This window comes from Ranitomeya variabilis, chromosome 1 (genome assembly GCF_051348905.1).
Source record: "Ranitomeya variabilis isolate aRanVar5 chromosome 1, aRanVar5.hap1, whole genome shotgun sequence".
Classification (NCBI taxonomy): Eukaryota; Metazoa; Chordata; class Amphibia; order Anura; family Dendrobatidae; genus Ranitomeya; species Ranitomeya variabilis.
In genome coordinates, this window is record NC_135232.1 from 924,506,254 (window position 1) to 924,519,727 (window position 13,474).

Below are 13,474 nucleotides of genomic sequence, written 5' to 3' on the forward strand. Positions count from 1 at the left end.
TGGCTGTAAGGAGCATCTTATGGGGCCATAATCAGCATTCATGAAGCATTACATGGGGCAAATGACTGTATGGAGCATCTTATGGGGCCATAATCAGCATTTATGGAGCATTACATGGGGCAAATGACTGTATGGAGCATCTTATGGGGCCATAATCAGCATTTATGGAGCATTACATGGGGCAAATGACTGTATGGAGCATCTTATGAGGCCATAATCAGCATTTATGGAGCATTACATGGGGCAAATGACTGTATGGAGCATCTTATGGGGGCCATAATCAGCATTTATGGAGCATTACATGGGGCAAATGACTGTATGGAGCATCTTACGGGGCCATAATCAGCATTTATGGAGCATTATATGGGGCAAATGACTGTATGGAGCATCTTATGAGGCCATAATCAGCATTTATGGAGCATTACATGGGGCAAATGACTGTATGGAGCATCTTATGGGGCCATAATCAGCATTTATGGAGCATTACATGGGGCAAATGACTGTATGGAGCATCTTACGGGGCCATAATCAGCATTTATGGAGCATTATATGGGGCAAATGACTGTATGGAGCATCTTATAGTGTCATAATCCGCATTTGTGGAGCATTATATGGGGCAAATGTCTGTATGGAGCATCTTATGGGGCCATAATCAGCATTTGTGCAGCATTATATGGGGCGTATTGTATATGGAGCATCTTATGAGACCCATTATGAACTGTATGGAGCATTATATGGGGCTCCTGATTCAATATGGATATTCAAAAACACTTAACCTACTGATGTCTCAATTAATCTACTTTTATTGGTATCTATTTTTATTTTTGACATTTACCGGTAGCTGCTGCATTTTTCACCCTAGGCTTATACTCGAGTCAAAGTTTTCCCAGTTTTTTGTGGCAAAATTAGGGGTCTCGGCTTATACTCGGGTCGGCTTATACTCGAGTATATACGGTATGTATTTATTTATTTGAAGAAGTAGTAACGACCAGTGATCCGATAATTCTTACTTAGCTCAGAGAGAAAAAACTGCAGATTTAGAGAGTAAAAATCCAACTTGTTCTATTTACGTAGACATAACACTGCAAGCACAAAATAATATTTTGGCGCTAGTGCTGAATCCCCTTAACTTGCGAAATCAATGGGGGTCTTAATTTGCCGCACCCCCAATAAGCATAAAGTGGGGTAGTTGTTTTAAATAGCAGTATTCAAATGTGAGACAGTATTGTGAAATATAGTCAACAAGGTTTTATAATCGAGGTTAGAATAGGGCTCATGTGTAATATTATAAATATTTGTATGACTTGAATTTCCCCCATCTTAGTATTATGTATTTTTACTATATTTTTTGCTTAACATATCTGACCCACCCCACCCCAAATGCATGAAATACCACTGAGGGACATTATAATTTATTATTTTAGAAACTGCAGTCTACAATGAAAGATAAGTTAACACTAAATAATTTATTTTACCTTTATGGTTTATATCACTAGAATATAGCAGTGTTTTAGATGCTAATTGTCTAATCCAGGCATGAACTGACCAGCGATGTATATCTGAGCTGACTGATGTAAGGGGATAGTCGGAAGTGAAGTTGCATACTGATGACATTTGCTTCTAACCTTTACTAAATAAAGAACAAATGGTACATCTTGTCAAGTCCTTATATCAGGAAGTTGGCTGTGTGCCTGCTACCCCTGGCAGATAGCATTAGAGAGGTATTCCATGCTGCATGCTTCTCAGTACTCTGCCTTTCTGACACAAGTGGAAAATAGATTTTAAAAACAAAGTTCCTTTCTATTGATATTTGCAGCAGGAACTGTAAGCCTGAATGTGTTTCTGCAGACCTTAACCTCATGTTAGAAATAGGGCTACTTGCATGTAGTTCTGAAACTCCAAAAAATGTTATAGACCAGGTAACATTGTGTGTTGGGCAGCTCAGTCAGTGTTTGTATTAATAGTGACTGTCAACCATATGGGGCAGTTGTAATGTATGGGAATATAGGGTTTTTTCTCCTTTCCCCATGACAGCATTACAGAGAGCGGGGATCCGCTCTTCAAGGATAGAAAACCTACAAATTAAAAGGGCAGTACCTCTCCATCGCATCAGTTGGTTTCCTGTCCTTGACGGGGAACCTTCACTTTAGTTTAGTACCTGAAGAAAGAAGTGAAGCAAGAAGATGGAAGTCGTTCCAGGCCTGGCCAGACCATTACAGGCAGTGTTGGGTGCAGCTTCCTCGGATGGTGCGGTGTCCTGGAGCTGCCACCACTGGGGCTGGTGGGCCTTTCAGGGTGTTCAGGGGGGCGCAGCCATCGCAACATGCCACCGGTGCCAGTGTCAGTGATTACAGGGACACGCTGGAAGCTGCTTGCCTTTAACAGGCAATAGAGCACAGTGAGTGACACTCCCAGCAGTCCCCTGTAGGTATGGAGGTCCTGGAGGAAGAACCACAGCAGCAGCAGCCAGGGAGGCAAAGGCAGAAAGAGGTGCGGAAGCATGAAGCTTCATTCCAGCACAGTGGATGTTCCAGCAGCAGATATACCCAGCATAGAAGGAGCTCCCGCATGGTGGATGAATCTCTGGCCTCCAGAGGAAACCCGTCAGTGGATTTGATCCCCTCTGGTTGGTAAGTGATCTTCGTGAAAGTTCACTTAGTAATTGGGGTCCCCCTTTTCTTCTCATTTATTTAGGGAGAAACATGCTTAGCTAAGACCAAGCACAGAAGTTGTCCAAATTGTAATGTAGATTTGCCCTTTACCTGGGGGAAAAGACTGCATAGAGCAGATGGTATGTGAGGAGATCATAAATTTTGGCCTCCGAATTAAGATCTGTGATCAGGACAGAGGTCGAAAACATCTTTAAATCCCTCTCCCAGGGGGGTAGTATCAAAAAACAAAAATCCAGGAAAACAAAAATTCAGGAGTAGGTGCTCTGAAACTGGGACCAGTAGCTCAGAAGAAGAGCAGAGAAATATTGGTTCATCAGACTCTTCTTCATGATCATCTGAGGAAGATATGTTTTCCAGCGGAGGAAACAGTCTGGATAAGGCTGTAAGTCCACAATGGGAGTGATAGACCCTCATCCTGAAAAGTCAGTACAGCATGTAATGTTTGGTGGGCTCGGACAGAAAAAACGTAGGTCATTCACTCTATCTTAATCTATGATTAAGAAAGAGTGGAATAGACCTAAAAGAAAATATCTTAAAAGGAAATATCCTTTTGATGATCCGTTGATGTCCTGAGACAAAGTCCCGAAGTTGCACATGGCGATTGCTAAAGCTTCCAGGAAACTTGCCCTTCCTTTTGAAGACATGTAGGTATTAGAATATTCACTAGATAAAACAGCAGATTCCTTCCTTAAGGGATTCTGAGAAGCGTCAGGGGTAAGTCTAAGACATGCTATAGTAGCAACCTGCACGGCTAGCTTATTGATGATTTGGCTAGACCAATTAGAGGAGCAGCTCAGGGATTGGATATTTAGGGATAAAATTCTAGATTCCATCCCCTTAATACAGGGGGCTGCGGCTTTCCTGGCTGATGCATCGGCTGATTCAGTTAGACTGGCGGCGATATCCGCAGCCTTCTGCAGTGCAGCCCGTAGAGCCCTCTGGCTTAAGTGTTTACCTGGTGACGTTCAAACAAAATCAAAATTATGCTCTATTCCCTGTGAAGGTGAATTTCTGTTCAGGTCAACATTAGATGACATCCTCGCAAAAGCAGGGGACAGGAAAAAAGGATTTCCCAACCTTACTGTTCCCATATATATAAAAAAAAAGTATGTTCAGAGTAGGACATTTTTTCATAGAAGGCCTCCCGTAGAGCAAAACAAATGGGACGAAGGGTAAAAGAAGAGCAGAGGTTTCCTCTTTGGGGGCTCTTCTCAGGATAGGAAGCCCTCCCAGTGATTGTCTTTCTCAGGTGGGAGGAAGATTATCCCTCTTTCTCCCGACCTGAAATTAGATTTCCAGGAGCTCCTGGATATTGAGTCTAATAGAGTCAGGCCTAAAATTAGAATTCCTCTCAGTCCCAGTCCCAAACTTTGCCGTGAGCCCTCTGTGGTCCTCTCCAGAGGAAAAACGGACCCTGGAACACAAGGTAATAAGCTTAGTGAACAATTGGTCCACCAGGAGATGCCCCTTCAGGAAAAAAGAAAAGGTTTCTACTCCCCGCTGTTTCTGGTGAAGAAACCAGACGGATCCTTCAGTACAGTGAGCCCAAATATGCACCAGGGATCTTCAGTGGGGCATCTTAGGAAACCAGGTTTCCCTAGGAGGACATTTAGAAGGACAGGTGACTATGTCTTCAAGAACTATTAATTCCCTGAGTTGGTGGCAGAAAATGGAACATTTGGCCAAAAGGGTTCCTTGGGTAAGCAGAGTTACTCAAGTTGTCACCACAGATGCAAGACCCAGGGAAGCTGGAATGGCCGGAGGTGAGTACAAGTGTTATTTTACTAGGAACAGATTTCATGATGGAGACAGGGTTGCCTGAGTAGTGCACAACCCCTTTAAGGTATTTTAACCTGTGATTGAGAATACCATATAGAGCAATATCCTACTGGTCTTCATAAGCGCACCATCATGGCAGGCACGGAGGTCTCCAGCTGGTCTCTGGCTGCCACGGTAACCATTGGTGCCCTGCGATTATGTAACAGGTGTCTATAGGCACATAGAACAGAGCACCCCCTATGCATGTGCAATAAATACTTCTGTCAGAGGTTGACAGTAGCAGGAAGAGCTTGGCTCCACTTACTGCTGTTAGAGGCAGATTTTGGCTGAATGATGCAATCATCATCTGTTGGGAAATATTTTATTTGTGGTGATATACAGTGGGGGAAATAAGTATTTGATTCCTTGCTGATTTTGTAAGTTTGCCCACTGACAAAGACATGAACAGTCTATAATTATTTTTTTTTTAATAACTGTAAAATTTTATAAAATTTAATAAAACTTACAATCAAAAATGAGACACAATCACAATTTGGCTTACGAATTAGAGGGTCAGAAAGAATGGAGCACAATTAGAATGAACTCTTGGAAGATGATTCTGAGTTGCCCACCAGGGCAATGGGGATACTCTGTACCAGGTCCAGTTGCAATTAAAGGGGATGTCACGGTGGCTGCAACCCAGTCCGTGGCCCTGGGTGCCCAATTAAAGGGGAAGGTCTTTTAAGGGTTTGGTGAATAAAGTTTGTGTTTGTGACACCACCTGTGGTATTCGGTCAGTAGGGACCAACGGTGCTTAAAGGGAACCTGTCACCCCCCCCCCAGTCATTTCAAACTAAAAGAGCCACCTTGTGCAGCAGTAATGCTGCATTCTGACAAGGTGGCTCTTTTAGTTCTGGGTGCTGTAACTAGAGAAATAATCCATTTTTAAATTTGTAAGAAATACCTGGTCTTCAGTCAAGGGCGCCTGCGCGGCCGCCCTGCTTGTGATTCCCAGCCCCGCAGTGACTTATGATTTATTCACATTGCGGGGCTGGGAATTACAAGCAGAACGGCCGTGCAGGCGCAGTCAGCTGGACTGCATAGGAGGAAAGATGGGCAGCGCTCACTGCGCCTGCACCAGGCAGGGGAAAAGAGCGCAGGCGCCGGCTATTTTGAAAACAGCGGTGGGGAGGAGGCGGCGCCCGGTGCCAAGATGTGAGTGACAGCTGTGTGGCGTCTAAAGCAGGGGGGAAACGCCGGCCTCCTTGACTGAAGACCAGGTATTTCTTACAAATTTAAAAACGGATTATTTCTCTAGTTACAGCACCCAGAACTAAAAGAGCCACCTTGTCAGAATGCAGCATTACTGCTACACAAGGTGGCTCTTTTAGTTTGAAACGACTGGGGGGGGTGACAGGTTCCCTTCAAAGGGGTCCTCTGGGGTGATGTTATGGCAGCTAGATGGTTTAACTTCCCACAGGTGAAGTTGGGTCCCCAGGGCTCCCGGTGTATAATTGAGGATGGTGAGTGGTGCAGTAAAGAACAGAGGAGACAGGTTTGCAGTCTCTTTACTTGGTTTACTGATGGCTTCAGGCAGCCGCAGTCCAGAGCACCAGATCATAGGTACAGGCAGAGTCCGGCTGGCTTGGAAGCTAATTCAGAGTCCCCTTTACCAGGTGGAGTTAGAAGCCTTCCTTTTAGCGCGGTGATGTTGTAGTCCCTTACTGCCTATGGCTTCTGGCAAGGTCCTCACAGTTCTCTCTGTCCTCCATGAAGGTTAGGACACAAACCCATGTGACAGTTGGCTTAAGCCTTTTTATAGGGTCTCTATTAGGGGCTCGATATGCCACTGTGCCTCCTGGGTATTAAGGTGGACAGGTTACTTGAAATAATTCAGCTGTCCTGCCAGTTTCTGCTATGACTCTTAGAGTCCGACACAGCCTCGGTCTTCCAGCCACCGGAATCTGCGCTAAGCCAGGGACGTAGCCCAAACGCTGCTATTCTCCCCTGGTGTCACTCTCCTGTGCTCCACTCTCCTGCATGCTCACTAACACTTTTCTTCCTTCAGTATCTGTCAATCCTGGAGCTGCAGCAACTCTGGCTGCACGGCCCCATACACATCTCTCTGCCTCAGACTGCTCCAGTCTGCTGTCCGACACTAACTGTCTAAAAACTCTTTCCCTCCAGACCAGAATGTATTTATAGGGGAGTTCCCCCTAAACCAGGTTTAGAGCTCCCAGACACAAAAAGAGGACTTAAAAATCCTCCAGAAAATTGAAAAAATCACAGAGAAAAAAGCAGAGATGATTACCTGCTGAAGCCTCCAAACAAATGCACCAGCAGGGCGCATCGGACCCGATTAATGATGGCAAAAAACAGGTGCAAAAAATACCGATGAAACAACCACTTTCAATCCAGTGTTAGCTGTTTGGCATTAGTGCACAGAAAGATAAGCGATAATAGTCTGTATGTGGCATTGTTCACATTGTGGCTCTGCATTGCCTGTGTGAACAATGCCACATACAGACTATTATCGCTTATCTTTCTGTGCACTAATGCCAAACAGCCAACACTGGATTGAAAGTGGTTGTTTCATCGGTATTTTTTGCACCTGTTTTTTGCCATCATTAATCGGGTTCGATGCGCCCTGCTGGTGCATTTGTTTGGAGGCTTCAGCAAGTAATCATCTCTGCTTTTTTCTCTGTGATTTTTTTTCAATTTTCTGGAGGATTTTTAAGTCCTCTTTTTGTGTCTGTGAGCTTTTACTCAATGTTTAGCGTAGGACCGGCAAAATGTAAGGACCCTTGACGCGGGTTGCCGGCTTACGTATTGAGGCCCCAATATAAACTAATACCTTACATACATTGATATGTGGGGTTTTTTTTGCACTTTATCTTGCAGGGCGCAGTCGGACCAAGATGGCTCTGTAAACTGTAGGCCTCTATTCACACAGCATGCATTTTGTAGCACTGGGCGGCCCGCCTGTATGCTGTATGTGCGTTAGTAATAGGCTGTAAACCAGATGCTCTGCATTGCCTGTGTGAACAATGCCACATACAGACTATTATTGCTTATCTTTCTGTGCACTAATGCCAAACAGCCAACACTGGATTGAAAGTGGTTGTTTCATCGGTATTTTTTGCACCTGTTTTTTGCCATCATCAATCGGGTCCGATGCGCCCTGCTGGTGCATTTGTTTGGAGGCTTCAGCAGGTAATCATCGCTGCTTTTTTCTCTGTGATTTTTTTCAGGTTTAGAGCTCCCCCATCTGGCCTGGAGTGTGAACATGTTGTGTGTATTGTGTTTACATGGTGAAAGAGATCTTTGTTCGCTTCCAAGCGTGACATCACTCTCCCCATGAGGAAAGCAATGCCACTGTAACAACCAGGACCCTGCGGTGTTACATTTCCCCCAGTGGCATTAATCATATTGTGCAATAGAATAGAAAAAGACAGAAAGTCCAAGAGCAGTTCTAAATGTTGCCAAGTTAAGATGACTCCACCCCCCATACTCATATTACAATTTTTATAAAACCATAATACTAAATATGATGAGACATACACATAGTGAAGGGAGAAGAAACCTTTTCAAAAACCAACATGCTCCTAACTGTTGTTTGGGCCCTAAAATAGTCCCAAGGACAATAGGCGGTCTCAAATGTGTCCAAACTCGCATTCAATAAGGCTGTCATGCGTTCCATCTTGCGGATGTCGGCTATTCTATCCAAAACCTTCTGATAAGAGGGGGGAGTAGTCTGTCTCCAATAAAGGGCAATCAAACTTCTGTCTCCAATGAAGGGCAATCAAACATCTAGCTGCTGTCAACAAATGTAACAGCAGTCTGGTCGAATTCTTGCTCATCCCTCTAGGGGAAACATTTAGTAGGTATGTAGCAGGGTCCAGCTCAACCTCCACATATAGAACCTTTTTTATTAAGGTTTTTACCTTTTCCGAAAATCCAGCCAGCCCAGGGCAAGACCAGAAATTGTGGAACTGAGAACCCGGTGCTGAGCAACAACGCCAGCAAATATTTGGGAGCTAGTGGTTCAGTCTATGAAGGAGCTCTGGAGTGTGATACCAAAACATTAAAATTTTACATTGGTTTTCTTATAAAGGGTGCAGATAGGATTTGGACGCCTTTTCCCATATATTCTGCCAGCATTGGGGAGACAACGTTCTTGCCAGAAGAGACTCCAATCTAACCATATACAGATGTTTCAAGTGGGGGTAGATCCTGTAAATATCTGATATTAACCTTTTAGTTGACGTGCCTTTCTTACAAAGCCTCTCAAATTTCGTTAAACAGTCTGTAGTTTTAAGGGTAGTTAATTTTTAACATTGTGGGATACAGAATATCAAAAATAAAATCCAGAAAATCACATTGTGTAAATTATATAAATGTACTTGTATTTTGCAGTGAGAAATAAATATTTGATCTCTCTGGCAAACAAGACCTAATACTTGGTGGCAAAACCTTTGTTGGCAAGCACAGCAGTCACACGTTTTTTGCAGTTGATGATGAGATTTGCACACATGTCAGGAATTTTGGTCCTCTCCTCTTTGCAGATCATCTCTAAATCATTAAGATTTTGAGGCTGTCGCTTGGCAACTTGGAGCTTCAACTACCTCCATAAGTTTTCTATGGGATTAAGGTCTGGAGAATGGCTAGGCCACTCCATGACCTTAATGTGCTTCTTTTTGAGCCACTTCTTTTGTTGCCTTGACTGTATGTTTTGGGTCATTGTCTTGCTGGAAGACCCAGCCACTACCCATTTTTAATGTCCTGGTGGAGTGGAGGAGGTTGTCACTCAGGATTTTATGGTACATGGCTCCATCCATTCTGCCATTAATGTGGTGAAGTAGTCCTGTGCCCTTAGCAGAGAAACAACTCCAAAACATAATATTTCCACCTCCATGCTTGACAGTGGGGACAGTGTTCTATGGATCATAGGCAGCATATCTCTTCCTCCAAACACAGCGAGTTGAGTTAATGCCAAAGACCTCAATTTTTGTCTCATCTGACCACAGCATCTTCTCCCAATCACTCACAGAATCATCCAGGTGTTCATTGGCAAGCTTCAGACCTTGCGGGCACTGCAGGATTTTAAACTTTAACTGCATAATGTGTTGCCAATGGTTTTCTTGGTGACTATGGTCCCAGCTGTCTTGAGATCATTAACAAGTTTCCCCCTGTGTAGTTTTAGGCTGATCTCTCACCTTCCTCATGATCAAGGATACCCCACGAGGTGAGATTTTGCATGGTGCCCCAGATTGATGTCGATTGACAGTCATTTTCTATTTCTTAAATTTTCTTACTATTGCACCAACAGTTGTCTCCTTTTCACCCAGTGTCTTACGCTTTGTTTTGTAGCCCATTCCAGCTTTGTGCAGGTCTATGATCTTGTCCCTGACATCCTTTATAAAGCTCTTTGGTGTTGCCCATGTTGTAGAGGTTAGAGTCTGACTGATTAATTGAGTCTGTGGACAGGAGTAGTGTTGAGCGATACCGTCCGATACTTGAAAGTATCGGTATCGGAAAGTATCGGCCGATACCGGCAAAGTATCGGATCCAATCCGATACCGATACCCGATACCAATACAAGTCAATGGGACTCAAGTATCGGACGGTATTCCTGATGGTTCTCAGGGTCTGAAGGAGAGGAAACTCTCCTTCAGGCCCTGGGATCCATATTAATGTGTAAAAGAAAGAATTAAAATAAAAAATATTGCTATACTCACCTCTCCGACGCAGCCTGCACCTTACCGAGGGAAGCGGCAGCGTTCTTTGTTTAAAATTCGCGCTTTTCTTTCCTTACGTGAAGTCCCGGCTTGTGATTGGTCGCATGCCGCCCATGTGACGGCGACGCAACCAATCACAGCAAGCCGTGACGTAATTTCAGGTCATTCAGTATTTTAAAATTACGCTCCGGCTTTGTGATTGGTTGCGTCGCAGTCACATGGGCGACGCAACCAATCACAGCAAGCCGTGACGTAATTTCAGGTCCTTAAGGATTTTAAACTTACGTCCCGGCTTTGTGATTGGTTGCGTCGCAGTCACATGGGCGCCGCAACCAATCACAAGCCGTGACGTCACGGGAGGCTGGACACGCGCGCATTTTAAAATGGGCGCGTGTCCAGCCTCCCGTGACGTCCCGGCTTGTGATTGGTTGCGGCGCGGTCAACCAATCACAAGCCGGGAGGCTGGACACGCGCGCATTTTAAAATGGGCGCGTGTCCAGCCTCCCGTGACGTCCCGGCTTGTGATTGGTTGCAGCGCGGTCAACCAATCACAAGCCGGGAGGCTGGACACGCGCGCATTTTAAAATGGGCGCGTGTCCAGCCTCCCGTGACGTCACGGCTTGTGATTGGTTGCGGCGCGGTCAACCAATCACAAGCCGGGAGGCTGGACACGCGCCCATTTTAAAATGCGCGCGTGTCCAGCCTCCCGTGACGTCACGGCTTGTGATTGGTTGCGGCGCCCATGTGACTGCGACGCAACCAATCACAAAGCCGGGACGTAAGTTTAAAATCCTTAAGGACCTGAAATTACGTCACGGCTTGCTGTGATTGGTTGCGTCGCCCATGTGACTGCGACGCAACCAATCACAAAGCCGGAGCGTAATTTTAAAATACTGAATGACCTGAAATTACGTCACGGCTTGCTGTGATTGGTTGCGTCGCCGCCACATGGGCGGCATGCGACCAATCACAAGCCGGGACTTCACGTAAGGAAAGAAAAGCGCGAATTTTAAACAAAGAACGCTGCCGCTTCCCTCGGTAAGGTGCAGGCTGCGTCGGAGAGGTGAGTATAGCAATATTTTTTATTTTAATTCTCTCTTTTACACATTTTTACATTAATGTTGTTTCGATACCGATACCCGATACCACAAAAGTATCGGATCTCGGTATCGGAATTCCGATACCCGCAAGTATCGGCCGATACCCGATACTTGCGGTATCGGAATGCTCAACACTAGACAGGAGTCTTTTATAAAGGTGACTATGTAAGACAGCTATCTTTTTAATAAAGGTAACGAGTTGATTAGGAGCGTCTAACTGATCTGTAGGAGCCAGAACTCTTAATGGTTTGTAGGGGATCAAATACTTATTTCTAACTGCAAAATGCAAATACATTTATATAATTTACACAATGTGATTTTCTAGATATTATTTTTGATATTCTATCTCTCAATGTTAAAATTAACCTACCCTTAAAATTATAGACTGTTCATGTCTTTGTTAGTGGGCAAACTTACAAAATTAGCGAGGGATCAAATATTTATTTCACCCACTGTAAATGCAGATGCATGTAAGTAGATGTCTATTGACTACCATTATTAAAAAATCTATATATATTTAAGAGATGTGTCAGCCTAAACCTGTTAAACATAGGCCGAGAGGACATTCCTTGGCATACAGCACCCCATATAAGTCATTAGGCGCTATTATATATATTTTATGTGTAGCTCAATAAGCTTTATTTAAAAAAAAATTAACCCCCTTACTGCTAACAGTGTAGAAGGACTTTAAATTGGACTTGGCAGCATGCTACGCAGCCTGTTTTAAGAGCAGCATATTATGGAGACATGATTACTGTACTGTGAGCCCAAGTTAGACAAAAAATATTGTGTCAACAACAGCAAATAAATAATACAGTGGACTCCTAAGGCTGGGTTCACATTGCATTAGCACCAGCCCATTCAGCACGTACGCTAACGGGCTGCTGTTAACGCAAGTGCCGACGTTTACATCGCGCTAGCGCAGATAGAGCATCTGCTAGCTCTATCTGCGCTAGCAGTGACGGACCCGGAAACGCTGCAGCCCGCGTCTCAGGGTCCGTCACTCAATGACGGCACATCCCTAGCGCACTCCCATTGTGGGCGTGCGCTAGCGATGCGTCCGACATTGCAGTCAATGGCGGCCGTAACGGACTACGTTACACCGCGTTTATGCCGCGGTGTAACGTAGTCCGTCTAACGTACACCATTAACGCAATGTGAACCCAGCCTAATTTTGTGTCCACTTTATAATGAAAAAGAACACTCTTACTGCCTTCTCTTATCCATCAATAGTAATTCATGGCCACCATGTACATATATGCATGTATGCATTTACAGTCATAGCGAAAAGTGTTGCCATCCTTGAAATTGTTCTAGAAAATGAATTTATCCCGAAAAATTATTGCAACTATACATGTTTTGTTATATACATATTTATTTCCTTTGTGTGTATTGGGACAGCACAAAAAAGGCAGAGCAAAAAAGACAAATTGGACTTCATTACACACAAAACCCCAAACCTCATGTTTAACTAGTAGTACAGCAAACCCACTTAATGTCTAAATTAAAAAAATAATAGTTTAACATTGAGCAAGTCTTTCTATGAATCTATCTGTTAGTAAATTCCAGCAGAAACTCAAGGCTAGTATGTTGAGTTCATCTTTCAGCCTTTTTGATTTAATGCTGTGACCTTTATTAATTGTACATTTTATTTCTCTACAGACCCCACTACATTTAGCAGTATTAAGTGGAAATCTCCCTACTGTTCAGCTTTTATGTGAACAAGTAAGTAAATCCATTTTTTGCATCCATGTGTCCAACTACAATGTTAAAGGGCCACTGTCACCCCCTCCAGCCGTTATAAACTAAAAGAGCCACCTTGTGCAGCAGTAATGCTGCATTCTAACAAGGTGGCTCTTTTAGTTTTAGGTTCAAGTATACCCAAAATAAAGCGTTTTGATACTTAGCCACAATACCGGTCTCTAGCCAGGGAGGCGGGTCCTCACTCCCCAGCTTGAACCGCTACTCTGCCGTCACTCCAATCTTCAGGGGCTTTTGTTGCCGCCCCCTCAGCGCTGTTTACGCTTCAAAACCGGCGCCTGCGCTGTGTACTACTGTGCTGCGCAGGCGCAGTGAGCTCTGGCCATCTGACGTCACAGCAAGGCTTGCAGACTGCGCCTGTGCGGCCGCCCTGCTTGTGAATCCCAGCCCCGCACTCTGCATAATGCATAACACAGTGCGGGGCTGGGATTCCAAAGGTGGGTGG

The 13,474-nt window shown here is 44.4% G+C and overlaps 1 protein-coding gene across 4 annotated transcripts in view; it reads left to right on the forward strand.

The window, feature by feature from the left end:
• The window catches only part of LOC143790285 (uncharacterized), a 213,488-nt gene that overhangs the window by 147,462 nt on the left and 52,552 nt on the right, over positions 1–13,474 (forward strand). For 3 of the 4 annotated variants that reach the window (XM_077279107.1, XM_077279106.1, XM_077279104.1), the window contains exon 4: positions 12,931–12,993. The exons of the other annotated variant lie outside the window; for it this stretch is intronic. In XM_077279107.1, coding sequence (XP_077135222.1) covers positions 12,931–12,993 — 63 coding nt within the window. The remainder of the gene's footprint in view (positions 1–12,930; positions 12,994–13,474) is intronic. 4 annotated transcript variants of the gene reach the window in all.